General features: G+C 53.9%; 1 protein-coding gene across 3 annotated transcripts in view; it reads right to left on the bottom strand.

The window, feature by feature from the left end:
• The window catches only part of PDE2A (phosphodiesterase 2A), a 349,465-nt gene that overhangs the window by 90,728 nt on the left and 241,181 nt on the right, over positions 1-17,556 (bottom strand). For 2 of the 3 annotated variants that reach the window (XM_075018032.1, XM_075018123.1), the window contains one exon: positions 10,138-10,227. The exons of the other annotated variant lie outside the window; for it this stretch is intronic. In XM_075018032.1, coding sequence (XP_074874133.1) covers positions 10,138-10,227 — 90 coding nt within the window. The remainder of the gene's footprint in view (positions 1-10,137; positions 10,228-17,556) is intronic. 3 annotated transcript variants of the gene reach the window in all.

Raw genomic sequence — 17,556 nt, 5'->3', positions numbered from 1 at the left:
AAGAGCCTGCTACTATCCCAAATCTCTGCATAAAGGTCTTAAATCTTGTAGCCAAGTCACCTCCTAGTCTTCTTTTGAATAAACTCAACAGCGTGAGTTTGATGACAGGTCCAGGCCTTGCAATCTGGCTCAGAAGAGTAGTTCTACCCAGAATCCATCCCTTCTCCCTTCCTCACTTGCTCTTGTCTGGGGAAGGGACGGTCACTGGCACAATGGGGCCCGGAGCTCCGTCAGCGCCTCCCAGGCTGTAACAATACCAATAGGAGTGACTGGAAGGCTTTTCCAGCTGCTGGCTCGGTGGTGGCTTCTGTGAGGTGAGTTGCTGGGTCTCAGATGAGGGTGGAGAGGAAGGGAGGTCCCCTCCCGAGAAGATGCCGTGATAACAGGCACCTTTGTGGATGGTCTCGGCAGAAAGCCTGGCAGACAGAGCTGCCCACTCGCCCGCAGAGGATGGGGGAGGCTCGGCGAGATGTTTTTTTCAGGGGGTGGGGGTTGCCATTCTGCTCCTGTCCCAGGGATATACCAAGCATCTCAGCCTCCTGGGCTGTCTCCGTAGCACCTTCCACGGGCAAGAAACCAGCAGGTAGAGGTGGCATATGGAGCCTTAACCTAACGAGGGCGAGCAGCTACTGAACTTGAGGCTACGAAGAGGTGCCCAGCCCCTGCAGCTCAAGTTGATTTCGGCTCACTAGGCAGTGGCTGGAGGGCGCAGCCCCTGGGACACTAGGACATTAACTCCTTCATTGCTGCTTGTGTCACTCACAGGCCAGGGTGGCTTTGGATCTCAGGAGCATGCAGTGAGGTTCCACGGCGGAGGGGAGGGAGTCTTCCTAGACAGCCCAGCTGGGCAGACAGGAGTCAGCCATGCAGGGAAGACATGGATGGGCATCCACCTCCCCATCGACCACCCCACACTCGCCGTCAGCATCTGCAGCAGCCGCTGATCTCCGGCCAAGCTCCCAGGACTGGCCATGCCCGCAGCCAGTGGCCAGTCAAGGACAGGGGCAACTGAAGCCAGGCTGGCCCCAGGATGGATCAGGGACTATGGCACAAGTACATGAATATCTTCTAGAGCGCCGGAGCATGGCAGATGCTTCCCAATGCTTAGCCTCAAGGCGGACAATGGAAATAAGACAGTAAGAGGGAGGGAGGCAGGTGAGGGGCTAAGCAATAAGGTCGCGTGTTCACTCAATGAGGAAGAGCGCATGGCATGGACAAATAAAGGCGCACTAATGTCTCCTCTAGCTAGTGCCCTGCGAGCACTGGGAGGCAGCGTGGCCTAGCGGATAGGCTACAGGGCTGGGCGTCAGGACTGCAAAGCCTTTACAAAGAATAATTCAGCCTCGCAGCAGCGCTGAATTAGATGGGGAAACTGAGGCAGCAGGGGACATTCTTCATTGCTGGAAGTGTTCAACAGCCACCTCGGAGGCGGTGGGGGGGTAAGTCTGTTCCAGGCTCGCTCCTGGGAGGGAAGGGGTTCCATCCGGCTGATGTGCTGTGCTGCGGGAACAGGGCACCCAGCGCCGATCTTACTTCCTTCTGAGCAAAGCAAACTTGTGCCCACCTCAAGTGTAGGTTTTGGGGGCTTGAATCTGGGTCCACCAGCACCAAAGCACAGACCTCTAACCCTGGAGCTAGAAGAGCGCCTGTGCATTGTGACAGCATCATCGTCATCGTCAACAACAACCGTGGGCTCAGCGCCCGCTGGTGTCTGATGCCTCCCTCACTATTTCCTTCCATCTTTCCCCGTCCAGTGCAGAGCGGCTTAGTTTCGGTAGACTGGCTCCGCACCAGTCTACTACATCATTTACCCATTCTCTGTGGGGTCTGCCTCTTCTATTCGAACCGTCCATTATGCTGAATATCAGGGTCTTGACCTTCCACTTGTCGTTCATTCTGCATATGTGCCCAAATAGCTGTAGCTTCTGTTGTATAAGCTTCTGCTGACAAAGCAGGTCTTTGCCCACAAAAGCTCATGCTCCAAAATATCCGTTAGTCTATAAGGTGCCACAGGACTTGTTATTGTTTTTGAAGATACAGACTAACTCAGCTACTTCTCTGATACATCTGCCGTAGGTTCTCTTTCGGCTGTATCTTCCTCGATAATTCCTCGTTGGTGACCTTTTGCATCCATCCTATTCTCAGGATCTTTCTATAACAACTCATCAAACGCCAATATCCTTCTCTTTGAATCCTTCGTCATCTGCCATGTCTCATCATCCAAACAAAAAAGCAGTCATGTAGCACTTTAAAAACTAACAAAATAATTTATTAGGCGATGAGCTTTCGTGGGACAGACCCACTTCTTCAGATCTTTTCATGGGTCTGTTCCACGAAAGCTCACCACCTAAGAAATCATTTTGTTAGTTTTTAAAGTGCTGCATGACTGCTGTTTTGTTCTGATAGAATACAGACTAACACAGCCATCTCTCTGTTACTATTCAATATGTCTCACATCCCTACGACGTGCTGCTGAATAAATGCTTTCAAGACGCTCAGCTTTCTTCCTCAGCTAATCGCTTTGCTTTTCCAGATCTTATCCATCGCCTTCAAACTCACTCTTGCTTTTGCTATTTTAGGTGCTATTTCCTTCTTACAGTCTGGACCAGCGGTTCCCAACCTTTTCCAGGTGGGGACCCATTTTTACAATTCAGGAAGACTTGGTCACCCAAGGCAATTCAAAAATGCGGGCTGGAGGACGAGCAGAGCAGTAGCTAGCTAATTTTGTGCCTGAGGCTAGAATATAAAATTGTGCCCCTCGTATTTATATATTCATAGTAGTTATTTCATAGAAGAAGGGAAAATACATTAATAACGCTCTTTTGTCTACACTACGTCCCCACTTCGAAGGGAGCACGGTAAGTAGGGTGTTGGAAGATTATTAATGAAGTCACCATCATCATCAATAACCATGGGCTCAGCGCCCGTTGGTGTCTGATGCCTCTCTCACTATTTCCTTCCATCTTTCCCTATCCAGTGCAGAGTGGCTTAGTTTCTTAAGACCAGCTCCACATCAATCTACTACATCATCTACCCATTCTCTGTGGGGTCTGCTTCTCTTAGTCGAACCGTCCATTATGCCGAATACCAGGGTCTTCATTTTTCGTTCGTCGTTCATTCTGCAAATGTGTCCACATAGTTGTAGCTTCTGTTTTATAACCTTCTGCAGCAGGTTCTCTTTCGGCTGTATCTTCCTCTATAACTCCTCATTGGTGACCTTCTGCGTCCATCCTATTCTCAGAATCTTTCTATAACAACTTCTTTCAGATGCCAATATTCTTCTTTTTGAATATTCCGTTATCACCCACGTCTCACAACCGTACAACATGCTGCTGAATATACACATTGCTGCGGTACATATGCAGCACTTCATTAAGCTAATTCTCCCCCCATGTTAAACTTCAAAGTGCAACTTCGAAGCCCCTTTACGCCTCAAAATTTTGAGGCGTAAAGGGACTTCGAAGTTGCCCAGGCACTTTGAAGTACCGGCGGGTGAGCCGCAGCTACACGTAAGCCAGCACTTTGAAGCAAAGTTGCCGCGGGGGAGAATTAGCTTAAGAAAGGGCTGGATATGTAGCACAGCACTTCATTAATAATCTCCCGCCACCCTACTTACCATGCTCCCTTCCAAGTAGGAAGGTAGTGGAGACACAGCCTGTGTTTATTATAGTTAATTATTTTATTATAGTTGATCTGAGTTGTGGTGGGGAAAAGACCCTCAGCCCCAAACTGCTCCCGCAGCTTAAACCTCACACTCAGGGGCTGGGGAAGTCACGCTTGAGCTGGGGGTGTGGAGGGAGTCACACTCAGGGGTTGGGGGGTTGAGGAGCTGGAGGGAGTCGCACTCAGGCTGTAGGGGAGATACAAACAAAAATGGAAACTGATAGATCAGCTACATAGAACAGAAGGGGGCAAAAGGAAGGAAGGGAGGAGAGGGGGCAGAAATTACTAACTCCAAGTGTCTATTAAGTGGCTTACCTGGGACGGCTACGAATATCAAAGGCAGGGAAGCTATCTTTGTAACGCGTAACTGCTTCTCTGTTGATTTAGACAGCTGCTGGACGTGGTAGTGTTAAGGAGCTGCAAATGGCTTCTTTAAGAGCCACATGCTGCTCCGAGCTGGTGGCGACCCTTAACAAATCTAATCGCGAACCCTGATTGGGTCCTGACCCATAGGTTGGGAATCTCTGGTCTAGATCATACGTCAACTGTAACAGTGGTAGTAGGTTATTATCTTCTACATGTGCCAAGCTGAGATGGCACTTTACAAGCATATTTGAGCACCTGAGCTATGCAAGCAAGCCATGGACCCAGTGCTGAGAGGGTCTGGAATAAATACACCGCGTGTTATTAGATTTAAAAAACCACTGGCAGTTACCCCTAATTTCCTATGCAGCAAGGCGCCTGCGAATGAGCCACATTTATCATGGCAATAAAGGCAGCGCTGGTTAACAAAGGAGTAATGTGCGCTCAGATACCAGGCAGCTGAAAAGAACTAATTAAAAAAAAAAAAACCCTCACTCCACACAAGCCCCTTGCTAACAGTTCACTGGAATAATTGTATTGTGTGAAAACAGATTCAATTGCTTACATAGCGCAGCAGAGGCGTGAAAAGAATACGTTCCACCATGCCAGCCTTTGTGCTGCTCAATCCCGCCATCCTGCAGCCCAAGCACCGACAGCTAATGTTCCCTTTCCTCAGGCGAGGAGAGCCAGGACTGATCGGGTCCTTAGAGACCCGCGTTCCCTGTAAGCTGAGTGCTTGGGCAGCCGATGGGGAGAGAGTCAGGCATTCAGGTGCCACCCAGCTGATTAGCAGAGCACCCACAGCCACCAGCATGTGTTTCTACAGGTGGTGCGTATCCCCAAATGCCTGGGTGCACAGAACAAAATTTATTCCACCCACGTATGGAAAAAAAAATACAAGGAAGCCTGTTAGAGATGCTGGTTCAAATCAGCCATCCCGCTGCTGTCAGTAGGGACCCCACATTGACACTGAAGCAAACAAGAGCAGGATGTGAGGGGGTGTTCTGTTGCTCCCTGTGCCTGAGCATCTAAATCGTGCAAGAGTGAATCAGGCAACCATGTGCAAAGGACACAGGGGTCCCACTTCTTTGGACAAGAGCTGAATCTGCAGCTCCTTACCCACACAGGAAGAACCTCTCTACTCCGGCACTGTTTCATCTGGTACCATCTGGCACGATTTAGTTAGCTGAATCTCCGCTTATCATGGGCACGGCCAATTCTCCTGTGGTCCCATAAAGTTTGCTGCCAGCCGCCAGGCCTGGCTTTCAGCGTTCTGGGCTGTTATTTAGCTGTAATTTACCCCTAAACATCTTCAAGGAGCCCAGTAAGCAGTGGAAATGCTAGTAATGTGCCAGACAATACCGACCTCCTGTGGCCTGGCAAATTCTCTCATTCAGCACTGGTCAGCTCCTGAGGGTGCCGCACGAGAGAGGTTCAACCTCTAGCAAAGAAAGGCTGAACAAGGCCCAATAGCAGGAACTCAAAGCTGGGCTAATTCCAGCGAAAAATAAGGGCCACATATGTACCACTGCGGGGGATTGACTGGTGGGACGTACTGCGAAGGGAGTGATAGATTCAGCAAACCCCCGCAGCTGCAGAACCAGACTGGATGCTTTTCTGCGAGACCTGCCTGAGGACTTGTCTACACTTAAATCAACAGCGGCACTGCTCTAAGGCGTCAGTACAGACGCTATTCAACGTACGACAGGGGATCTCCCCTTCAGATAGACAATTCACCTCCCAGAGGGGTGGTAACTAAGTGGATGGAAAAACTCTTCCGTCAACTTCATCACCTGTAAGCAGGGTCAGGATGATGGAGCTACATCCTTCCGGGGGCTGGATTTCTGTATTTGGGATTACAAGGTTTCCCATTCAGGGGGGCCACATCCCCGGCCGGCGTTGAGCAGGGTAGCTCTGCACTGACTCTGCTGATGGACACCTGCTGAGGATCAGGTCCAGAAGGCCACAACAGCTGGATTCCACAAGGGCACCGGCACTCTAATCAGATCAACAGCCTGGGGTGGGGCTGGCCTTGCTGGCAGGGAATCACTTTCCGACCGCTTGGCTGGGACCTGCATTAACGCCGCAGGGTCTGCAGCCTGGGCAGCTGCTGGGCTGTCTCGGTCCCCCACTCGTCCAGCGAACCCCTTGTACTCCCGGGACACCAATCTTATGGCCAAACCCTGCCAGGAGCTCAGAAGAGCAAAGCTCCGTTCCCTGCTGTGTGATCTTGCGCAAGACAGCCCTCCGTGCCTCAGTTTCCCCCGAGGAGGAATGGGATTGTAGTCCCTGCCTGTTCCCATGAAGTGAGAGGCATAAGCTGCACCACTGACTCAAATCCAGCCCCATTGGGTCACCACGCAAAGACGTCTGATGGGCTGCGTTGAAAGAGGAGGTGGCTTCCGGTGGCCGATTGTGGGCACAGCCGTTTGTGGCGTGACCACGACAGCGTTGCAAGCCGCAACCTGCATGCACCCCATGAGTGATCAAGGCTTCGCTCTCCAATCAGAGCCCAGCAGGCCAGCGTGCACTGACAAACCCCCCACCGGAGCTAAAGGCTCAGTCACATACGAGGAAGCAGGGCTGGCTAAGGGCTTAGTCACATAGGTGGACGCGAGACCCACCCCCCCAACACTAAACTCCTAAAAAGGAAAAAATCCTAACTCCTAAAAAGAGCAAAAGAGCACAACACGCTGACATTGGCCCGGGGTTGCTTCCGCGTCCAAACCCCGATAAAAGGTCAACTCCCCCCTCCCAAATCGGAGACGTGTGAACCTTGACAAGCCCGTCGGCCGGCCCGAGTCGCTTGTCCCTCCCGCCGACAATTTGGACCCTTTCGGCTAGATGTTGGCGTGGGCTCAGCTCGCCATCTGCGGTTTGGTAACTGCCCCGTAAGTACAGACTCTCCCATGTCTGTCACCTGACATCACGAGAGGGTAGATGGAGAGAGTGCGCGAGGTGTTCCCCCTTAATTCCCCTCATAACATTGATTAAGCCACTGTTAATAAAGTTTTTTACGCTCACTGCTTGTCTCGTCTCAGTCCCCCACTTGTCCAGCGAACCCCTTGTGCGCCCGGGACACCGATCTTATGGCCAAACCCTGCCAGGAGCTCAGAAGAGCAAAGCTCCGTTCCCTGCTGTGTGAGCTTGTGCAAGCCAACCCTCTGTGCCTCAGTTTCCCCTGAGGAGGAATGGGATTGTAGTCCCTGCCTATCCCCATGAAGTGAGAGGCATAAGCACCCGCCTATGCAGGTCATGTGCAGCATTCTGCTCCTGGATGAGCCTCCTTGGCTTTGTTACCCAGGCCCTCACAACAGCTGGGCAACCCCTTGCAGAGAGGCACAGGATTCTCCAGCCTCCTCGCAGGGGTCAGAAGCAGTGTTGCCAGGCAGCTGTGCGTTTGTGCGGCCGGCCAGCTGACTAGCAGAGGGCCCATAGCCAGGTTTTCTGGTTCCGCTGGTGGTGCGCATTCACACATGCCTGGTTGCCCATAAAAATTGATTCCGCACATGGGTGGAAAAGACCAGTGGGAACACTGGTAGGAAGCCATCCAGGCTGAGGAACGGCAGTGGCCTGGGTGTGCTGAGAATGAACTGAGAACGGCAACCCCTCCCCCCGTAGGAACACACCACCCACCCCTGCTAGAGCAGAAGCCACCCCGGTTACAGGGGCCAGCAGACAATTGGCAGCAAGGGACAGCACAGTTATTATCCCCCTGCGCTAATGCTATAATGCTGGGACATTAGGTAGACGACAGCCTCTAGGAGCCAGGGGAGGGGGAGATTGTGCATTGCTGGCCATTAGTGCACACATGGGAGAATGAGATTAGCAAACGTCAGCCCAAGAACAATTTCAGGCCTGAGGCTGGAGGCCCATGTGCGTTATATCTGCCAGCTGGCAAAGAGGCAGGACATTAACCGGGATCGCAGGCTCCACTAACACAAGAGCCGGGACAGAAACAAGCTAGCAGGCTCTGAACTGACCGTTCCCACCCCCACCAAGGTCGAGAAGGTGGCCGGTCCCCTGAGCCGCTGCCTGTGCTAGAATAGAGGCCGTGTGGCCTAATGGCAAGGGCCCTACCCTGGGAGCAGTGTTCCCCGTAAGCTGAGCGCTCGGGTGGCTGTCCAGGAGACATTCAGGTGCCACCAGCTGATTAGCAGGGCACCCACAGAAGCAGCCTGTGCTTCTACTGGTGGTGCACGTCCCCACATGCCTCAGTGCACATAATAAAATTTATTCGGCACAGGCATGGGAAAATAGAGGGAATCCTGCTTGGGAATCAGGAGAGCCAAGTTCGAGTCACCTTGTGCATCACATGACTGTGAGTAAATGAGTTCCAGGCTGCATTTGGTCCACCCTGTCTGTCTACACTGCACACTCTGTCTCCCCTGGGGTGTCCGTACAGCCCCACCACAACAGAAACCAGCTCCGCCATCGCTGCTGGGGAGCTGCCCAGGGTGTAGACATGTCCTGCTTTGACCTCAAGAGCTCGTTCACAGCCGCTGAGGGAGGGGACCTCACTGTGACGCTGGACCAGTGCCTGGGCGTCAGCTGGAGAGGAACTGGGGTGCATGCCCTGGAGTGCAGAGTAGGCCTGAGGGCCATGAACTGCTCACGTGGGCAGTGTCCCCTTTTGCAGAGGCAGTGCAGCGGGGAACCAGGCTCCCGGACTAACAGCTGGCCCCCAGACACAGCGTGGCTCTCCCCACTGCCCGTTTCCATGCCCCCCATGGGCGTGTCCCTGGAGATTTCTTGTTCTAACAATGCACCCTCCATCCCACTGCACAGGACACGGTGACTCATCAAACTCCAGCGCAGTGAAGGAGCCAGTGTGAGATTCAGGGAACACTGCAGGGCCTACAGAAAGGCACCAGGGTCAGATCCTGGCCCCATTGTCTGGCGGGAATAGAGACCTGGACTGATCCTCACCTTGGGGGGACGGGCACCAGTACTGGCCTGAGCAATGCTTTGCTCCCCTCCAGTTCCAGCTGAAGCCGAGCCGAGCTGAGGTTCTCTGCAGCTGGGCCCATCTCCTCTGCCCTTCCTTGGGATCCCATCTGCTTTCCATGGACAGACCATGGAGTCCTGCCTTCTCCTGGACTCAGATCACTGGCAAAACACCAGGCAGGGCAAGTCCTGCCAGTGTCCTTCAATGGGGACCCGTGCAAAGAACAGACAATTCATGAGGCCCTGCCTGGCCAACCCACCCCCCTCTGTGATTCCCAATCAGACGACTCAGGCACAGGTTAAATGTCATAGAGACCACCCAGGTGATTTGATCTGCCCTTCCCAGGCCCAGGAGATTGCTGCTTGCAGTATATTTGGTGCCGGGTTCGATTAAGGCTATGACAAAGAGGGGAAAACTGAGGCCAAGAGGAATCTAGTGACGTGCCTGAGTCCTCAGGGGGAGTCAGTAGCACAGCTGGGTTAGAATCCAGCCTCTCCACCAGCTGATCACACCACGGCACCGGAGGCCTTGCTGAATTCAGCAAGCTGCAGATCCCAGTGTGAGATGGAAACTCTCCCTGGACGGACCATAAATCACGCAGCTGAGTGGACAGCCCCCAGGCTGGTTTCATGCGCTGCATTGCTGCCCTTGCAGAGGAGTGTGTGGCTTTCCTAGCCGAATAGGTCCTACAGCTCACCCCCGCGCTGGATGAGAAGGACATAGCAGTGGTCAGCCAGCTGGAGGGGCTGCAGCCTGGGGACTATGACCGGGTCAAACAGGCCCTGCTGCATAAGTTTGGGCTGACTCCTGAGATGTACAGGAAGAAGTTCCAGGAGGCGCGGAAGAGGCAAGATGAAACCTATGTAGACGCAGTACTAACAAAGGTGTGTGTTCGGGATGGGAGCCCAGTCCGTAAAGGACTTGGTCAACCTGATGGTTCTGGAATGGTTCTGTGAGATGTGCCCACCTGACCTGAGAATGTGGCTTGAGGACCGGAAGCCAGGGGACTCACACAGCACGGGGAAGCTGGCGGATGAGTTCACAAACAGCTGGGCCAGGTTTGAAAGGGAATCCCAGAGGGACAGGGAATCCCAGAGAGACTTCAGAGCAAACAGGGCTAAAGATGCCCCCACCCTGGCCAGCCACAACCCGCCTCTACGTACCACTTTGGGCAGCACAGACACAAGAGCATCTTTGATGGCTTCTCGGAGGCAGGTGACATCAATCACGGAGCCGAGATTCAGTAAGGCATCCTGGAAAAGCAGAGAAAGCCCATCAGTTACTGGAGACATCCAGCAGCTAACAGGCAGCTGCCAGCATCAGCATTGCAGTAACGGACGCTGCAGATGACCCCCAGACAGCCAGCACCTGAGCAGGGACTGCTGGGGGAAGGACTCTGGCAGGCGCTGGGCAGGACAGACTATGATTGTAATGCTCCCTTCTGGCTGTGAAAACCGGTGCATGTAGAACCTAGGTAGCACACTGTGCCAAGAATTGACCTTTTTTCTCGTTCTGCCGGTGGGGTTTACAAACCACAGGATGTCAGCTTCTCCCCAGCTCCCCGAGGCCTCAATTTAGACTGAGCATCTAGACCAGAGGTGGAAAAAGTACCCCCAAAAGGTGCTTGAGTAAAAGGTCAGCTTCTTGGGGTGGGGTGGGGGCATAATTCAGTAAAAGTCAGAGGTAAAGCACAAAGTGCCGCATCTTAATTATATTCAAGTATCTCAGGGCTTCCAGAGGCGGGATGCTCTTTGCTTCTGGATACTTGAGTAGATTTTAGAAGTGACACTTTGTGCCTTGACCCAAGCAGTTTTCAGAAAGAACACTTTGACTTTGACTTAATTACACTTCCCCTCCCAGGCAGCAGCAGTACTTTCACTCAAGCCACTTTTGGGGGTACTTTTCCCACGTCTGAGCTAGACAAACGGGGGAAGATAGAATATTCAGCAGATCCAGATCTAAGCTGTGGAACTCACTGACACATGTGACAAAAATTAGAGGCCTCACAGTGCTCAGAGCCAAAGGCCAGCCCGTAGCCGTCTCCTGCTCCCCAGCCCAGGAGCCAGGGTCCCCTCTATTTTTTCCATCCATGGGCAGAATAAATTTTGTTATGTGCATTGAGGCCTGTGCAGCTGGGCACCACCAGCAGAAACACCTGCTGCCTGCTCTGGGTGCTTTGGTATTCAGCTGGGCGGCACCTGAATATCTATATAAAAATAAGAAGCCATTGGAGATACACGTCTTGTAGAGCTGGTAGGGACCTCAGGAGGTCATAGAGTCTACGCAGGATCATGTACCATCCCTTTTCCCCCAGATCCCTAAATGGCCCCCTCAAGGCTTGAACTCACAGCCCTTGGTTTAACATGCTACTGAGCTATCTCTCTCCAGGCTTAAATAGGTGGAAATATACATCTTGTAGAGCTATAAGGTCATCAAGCCAAGTCCCCTGCCATCTTGGTTATCAGGCATCATCCCCCCCATTTTTCTTTTTTCACCTCTATTTGCCCTACCTCCCTAAACAGCCCCCTCAAGGCTAGAGCTCACAACCCTGGGTTTAGCAGGCTAATGCACCAATCGCTGAACTATACCACCCCTCCAGGAGCTCTGCTGGGGGGCTGCCCACGTGCCCTGCTTACAGGGAACCCTGCCATGAACCAAGCTGAGGAGGGCCATGAAAGTGACGAGATCCCATGAGTTGGTGGGGCTGCCTGCCACTGCCACATCTACAGGAGCCAGGCAGGAGCAGAGCTTGCTATGGGTGTGAATGCTGGGGCTCATTTTGTCCCAAGAGGCAGCATCAGCAGAGAAGCAGAAGACTGGAAGAGGCTGGATCCCGCAGCCTTTGGGCAAGGGAGCTGTGCTATTTTCCCCTCTAAGCCCCTCGCTGATGGCCCCCGGACGCCAGCCCAGGGGGAGAAGGGGCGTCTTGCTTGGAAAGCAGGTGCCAACATGCTCTGTCAGGCAAGTGAGGGGAGATGGATGAGGCCACGTTCCCGGTGCAAAGCTGAGCCTGCAGCGAGAGCGTGACGCTGACATGGCTCTTCCCCCGGCGCCTCGCCTGGCCCGTGCGTCAAGCTGCCGCCCTTTCTGTCCCCCCATCATGACGGCTGCTGCACCTGCTGCCTTCGCCAAATGTCACTGGACGAGCGGGGCCCAAGCGGCAGCACCAGCGGGTTCACATCACAGCCAGGGGAACAGGAAGAGACAGCTCAGACTGTGGTGCAATGGGGAGGGCAGGACAGACCTGGCAGGGATGCGTGTCCCTCCGTGGGTGTGTGTCCAGCCTCTGGCACAGATGGACTCCGCCGGCTCACTGCCAGCGGTTACACAGGCTTGTAGAGAGCCCGGCTAGCACAGGCCAGCCCAGTCAGTGGAGCGCTCCTGGCCCACCTGCTTGCTGGCCAGCGGTTATTCCAGGGACTCTTTGATCCACAGGTTTTTTTCCAGATAGTGGACTTGTCCCAGGTCAGTCGTGCCTCCAGTTATTTTTGCAAACGGAGGATTCAGGGCGAGCTCTCAGGGGACAAGATACAGCAGGCCCATACTTTCACTCCTAGGGCTTGCTACCCACCAAGGGTCAGCGCCAGTGTTCCCTCTCATGTTTTTCATCCATGGGCAGAATCAGTTTTGTTATGTGCACCAAGGCATGGGAGGCTGAGCACCCCCAACAGAAACACACGCTGCTGGCTGAGGGTGCTCTGGTAATCAGCTGGGCAGCCCTGAATCTCCCCTCTGGAACAATCATCCCTTTCCTGTTGTGTCGGCTTTTTCCAGTCGTTTAGCTCGCTGCCCAACTCTGAAACTGCATCTCTGTCTCTCTCACTGACAGCCACAGAGAGGTCGCCAGGTGAGGCTGTGTTCTAACCAAACAAAGAAGCTGTCCTGTCGCACTTTGAAGACTAGCAAAACAATTCATTAGGTGATGAGCTCTCGTGGGCAATCAGAGCCTTCCTGCTGGCTGAAAAAAAAAAATCAGTGGAGCTCTCCCAGGGATAAATCAACCCCATTCATTTTACCTTGAGAGCCCACTGAAACCCATCAGGCTGTACCTTCCTATGGCTGCTGCATTTCTGGTAACAAACCCATGGCTAGCTCTGAATTCACAGGTACCATTACACTACCCCTAACAACCACTTGGGACTGAACAGCCGCTGCTTGGAAAGAACTCAAATCCTCCTCCTAGAAAAGCAGCAGGAACCTCATTACTTGAGCTAAAGGAGAATCCCCATTAGCAGTCAGCAGTAGAAGGCCTATGACACACAGTGGAGCTATTTTAATTTCATCTGACAGACAGCAATGACCTGCTCAACTAATACAAAGCATTTTATGTCATTACACCTGTGTCTCCCTGCATCCGATAAGCCTACAGGTTGCTTTTGATGTGGATTCTGAGCTGCTAGGCACTGCTAATTTACTGCCTGTGTTGACGGACAAGCACATAGGAAGCAGCGTGGCAGCCATCAGGCTGACTGAGCTGGGTTTCGTGCATCAAGCTGTTCTTGATTTGTTTACCCCCTGGCTTCGCTGTCAATTCCTTTGCATTACTAACGATGCCCTTTGCCGGCTGCTGCCTCCGGGAGCCCAGGGAACACAAGCGCGTGTGGAAATCTAAACAGAACACGCAGCTTGCTGAGCCAGATCAGCTTCCGCTGAAATCCCGGCTTCCCAAGCCCAGCCAAAGGTTTTGCTTTCAGCGACTGTCATTCTGGTTTGACAGACAGGCACAAAGCAAGTTCCTCCGTTGCCTCTGCCCTGTGCTGGAAACAGCCTCCTTGCTCCAGAATTGACTGATGCCCATGGGGAGCTGATGAGCTGCTCTGACACCCATAATGGGTGGGGAAGTGGAGGCAGCCATCCAGGCTTGCCACATCCAGGCCGGCACGTGATTCTGGGCCATGCAGACGCTCTGGGAGCTAAAGGGAACCACGGGGACTGCTTGTGGCCCTGGGAGCTCACGCTGGATAAGCCCAACTCAGGGATGCAGAGAAGCCACTGCTCTGGACACCCCCAATGCCAGGTGCGCCCGCTATGGTGCTCCAGACTGCCCTGTTCCCCTGCACACAGGCCTCCACCACATTCCTGTCTTGGGCCTTTTCCGTCGGGGGGCACCCGCTAAAGCAGTTCATCCCCCGCATGACCAGCCTGCCTGTCCCCTCACCGATTCCTGAGCCTCCCCCTGGGTGCCTCACTGCAGCTGTAACCTCATCTGCCCCTTGCAAATTTTCTCCTGCAGCTCTGCCCAACCCAACCCCCTTCTCGCTGCACCAGAGCAACCTAAAGGGAATAAGCAAAGGTTGGTGGCTTTATGCCGCCTTTGCTCTGCTGGCTGGGAGTCCGGTCCCTTCCTGCAATGGCCTGCGCTGAAGATAGCTGGGTCCGTCCAAGCCCAAAGCAGCAAGCAGGGGGAAGACGAGTGAGATGGGAAGCTCAGACCAGGCAGGTGCACTGACCAGCTGGGTGTCCTCCTGGCTCCCGAGGCCTGGGCTGGATTTTAATGAATTTCAAGGCCCCCGAGACAACGTTGAGGTGAGATGACCTAGCCTGAATGCTGCCCCGGCCTTGCTGGCTCAGGCTGAGCCCCGGAAGGCAAGAGATTGTATCGCTTTGACATTTGCAGATCAGACATCTGGGACCCAAAGCCGCGGCTGCCCAGCCGCAACGTTAAAGGTTAGTCAAACTGACCCGAGCACTGATTCATGGCACGCGTAGGTCCCTGTGTCTCCAACGAGCAGGCTGGGGCCGACAGGCAGGAATTCGCCAAGCACCACGGAAAGGAGCAGCGGGGTTAGCCATGCAACCTCACGGAAACCTTCTGCCTGTAGTGACAGCTCTGGGACAGCCGCTAAGCAGCAGCAGATGAAGGTTGGCCTGGGGACCACACCGAGTCTAGGCCCAGGAGGTCCCTAAGCCATGCTCTGGTGATAAAGATGCAATAATTACCCCGGGCTAGATGCTCAACCACTCCCAAGTAGTTCACTAGACTTCTCATCCCAGTGACAGTCACTCCAGTGTACAGATTAAGTCCAGGCTACGCAGACACACCACGTAGCAGACAGATGGGCAAGGCCCAGTTGGTTAGAGTGCCCTCGCGTGGTAGCTCTGGTTACAGTGCCCCTGGGTACAGGAAAAGCCTAACGCCCCCTAGCCAAGGCACTTAGTGAGATGCTGGGTGCGGCTCTCCAGCCACGGGTGGGTTGCAAGCAGGGTTCCCTGTAAGCTGAGCACTTGGGTGGCTGCCCGGCGGTAGTCAGGTGTTGCCCAGCTAATTAGCAGAGTGCCCCCAGCTGGCAGCATATGAGTCTGGGGTGGTGCACATCCACACATGTCTGGGTGCACACAGCAAAATTTATTAACCCATGGATGGAAAAATGAGAGGGAACCCTGGGCTGCGAGCAGCAGCATCTCAGTGTATCATTTCTTTCTTTAGGAGAGACAGCAAAGCGACCCGGGGGGCACAGCTTGCTTTTAATTACATTGGTGTAAACCCAGCATGATGTCAGTGGATTTACCCCACTGTCTCTGAGAGCTGAGTTTGGCCCCAGGTTTGGAAATAAACAAGCGACACTGGGAAGCTGCGCTCCGGTTTCCCACGGCTGCTTTAAAACCCAAGCGCTTGCAGAGGACTGTGGCACAGAAGATCTCACCAGGAGGAGGGGCCACCTGGTCCTTGCTCAGAGCCAAGGCTCCCCCTGCCCGCCCAGACACGTCCAGACATTCCTGGACCACGAACACCACTCTTTGCACCCCACCCCCACCTGCTCTGCAGCAAGCATCACATTGGAGAGCAAGGATCACAACAAAGGCAACCCTAGCAGGGGCCAGGTCCTTCCTGGTTGAGATGCATCAGCACAGCTCCACTCTAGACCCACTCTCTGGGGCAGCTCAGCATCCATCCCCAGCGCGCCGTTCACTCCCTTCCTCCCTGGCTGTTTCACAGCATCAGCCCATAGGCCTGCTGGGGAAAGAGGGCTCCCTCCTGGTCAGACCCTATGGAAAGAGCTTTACACTGGAGAGCCTCAGGTCCTGCAGAACGTGCACTCAGGTGCACACACACACACACACTCACGGGGCAATGAGGTCCAATGGATAGAGCACCGGCCTGGGAGTCAGGAGATCAGCTGGGTGACCTTGGGTAAGACGTGCCCTTGCTCTGTACCTCAGTTTCCCCTCCCTTCTGTCTGGTCTATGTAGCTTTTGGAGGCAGGGCTGGACTCGGTCTGTCTGTCAGTGCGATGCCTCACACATCGGAGCAGTGAGAGCCATGCTGGAAAACGAGACCCTGTGAAGCCTTTAGGTCCTGCAGTGACGGGGGATGTCCTCTCCCACAGGCGGCCGGAGAAGCAGGAGGCGGCATGTGGGATACAGAGCAACATGGGCCTCTGGCACCAACAGCGAATGCTGCTGGCAGCTGGTCTCCTTCCCACATCCCCACTGGCCTGAGACGTACAGCGTCGGTCCGAGCACCTTCTCACGCTGGGGCTTGGAACTGAAATTTTGCTCCCAATAAATTCCTGCTCCCTGAGGCTCATTTTTCACTCCCTGCTGTTTGCTGTCAGGTAAAAGAGAGGCTGAGGGGGTGGAATTGAAGGCTAGAATCCCATCATCCCCCTTCTCTCGATAGCTCTGCTTGGCAGCCCTTCTCCTTGGCCTGCACAAAGGCACAGCTGCCCCGAGAAAGCAGCCGACGGACTCTGTCCGACTTGTTCTATTGCTCTGGCTTTGCAACGGGAGAGGACATCGTGCCCTGTCCTAAATCACAGGGCCAGACTCCCCAGCCCCAAGCCCAACCTCCTGCCAGCCCCACAGCCGGGACTCACTGGAGTCCATTAAGGGCCGTGTTCTGACTGTCTGGTGTGGCTCATGCCCATGTATAGCAACTTCGGGGCAGGCTGGGAGGAAGCACAGGAAAGATCCTGCACTGCTACCACCGCTCCATCTGAGCACCCAGGCTTGCCTGCTTTTGTGGTAGATAGTCCCTTACACCCCAGATCACACCACGCTCCGGGTTACTCTCAGTCCCAAAGGACCAGTCACTTATCCCAGGCCCGTTGCACCTTAGATCTCTCCCACAGGTGACACTCGGTGGTGCAACAAACTGACTCAAGGTTCATTAACCAGAAAACTGCAACAAGGTCAAAGCAGGGTCAGCGCCACATGCAAATGAGACAAAATTTCAGGTTCCCAATGGTGAAAGGAGCTGCTCTGATAAAATGTGTCCTTTAGGGCTAACCCAAGCTAACAAGCCGGGGGTTTCTTGGCTGTGCTTAGAAACCCCCCTGCCCCTTGTAATTCAAGCAGCAGAAGAAAAAGTTTCTTCTACCTGTGCATTTTTATTCCCTTCCCCCAGAGTCCCAAACGGTGGCGCCTGTCTCCTCTTCACATGAGTAGGGAAGGCAACAGCCGGTTCTCCTTCCATGTTGCCCAATGGCTCCTTTGATTCAGTAGACTCTCTTGTTCGCAGGCCTGGAATTCTGCATTCTTTCCCGGTTGGTAAGTTTCAGTCACAGGATTTACTATGCAAACCTGGTTGTGGCTGGAGAGCTTGGGGTGCGGAGAGGTCAGACTAATACCCGCAGCATCCT

The sequence above is a fragment of the Carettochelys insculpta genome, chromosome 1 (assembly GCF_033958435.1).
Source record: "Carettochelys insculpta isolate YL-2023 chromosome 1, ASM3395843v1, whole genome shotgun sequence".
Lineage (NCBI taxonomy): Eukaryota > Metazoa > Chordata > Testudines > Carettochelyidae > Carettochelys > Carettochelys insculpta.
This window is presented reverse-complemented; position numbering and strand designations above follow the sequence as displayed.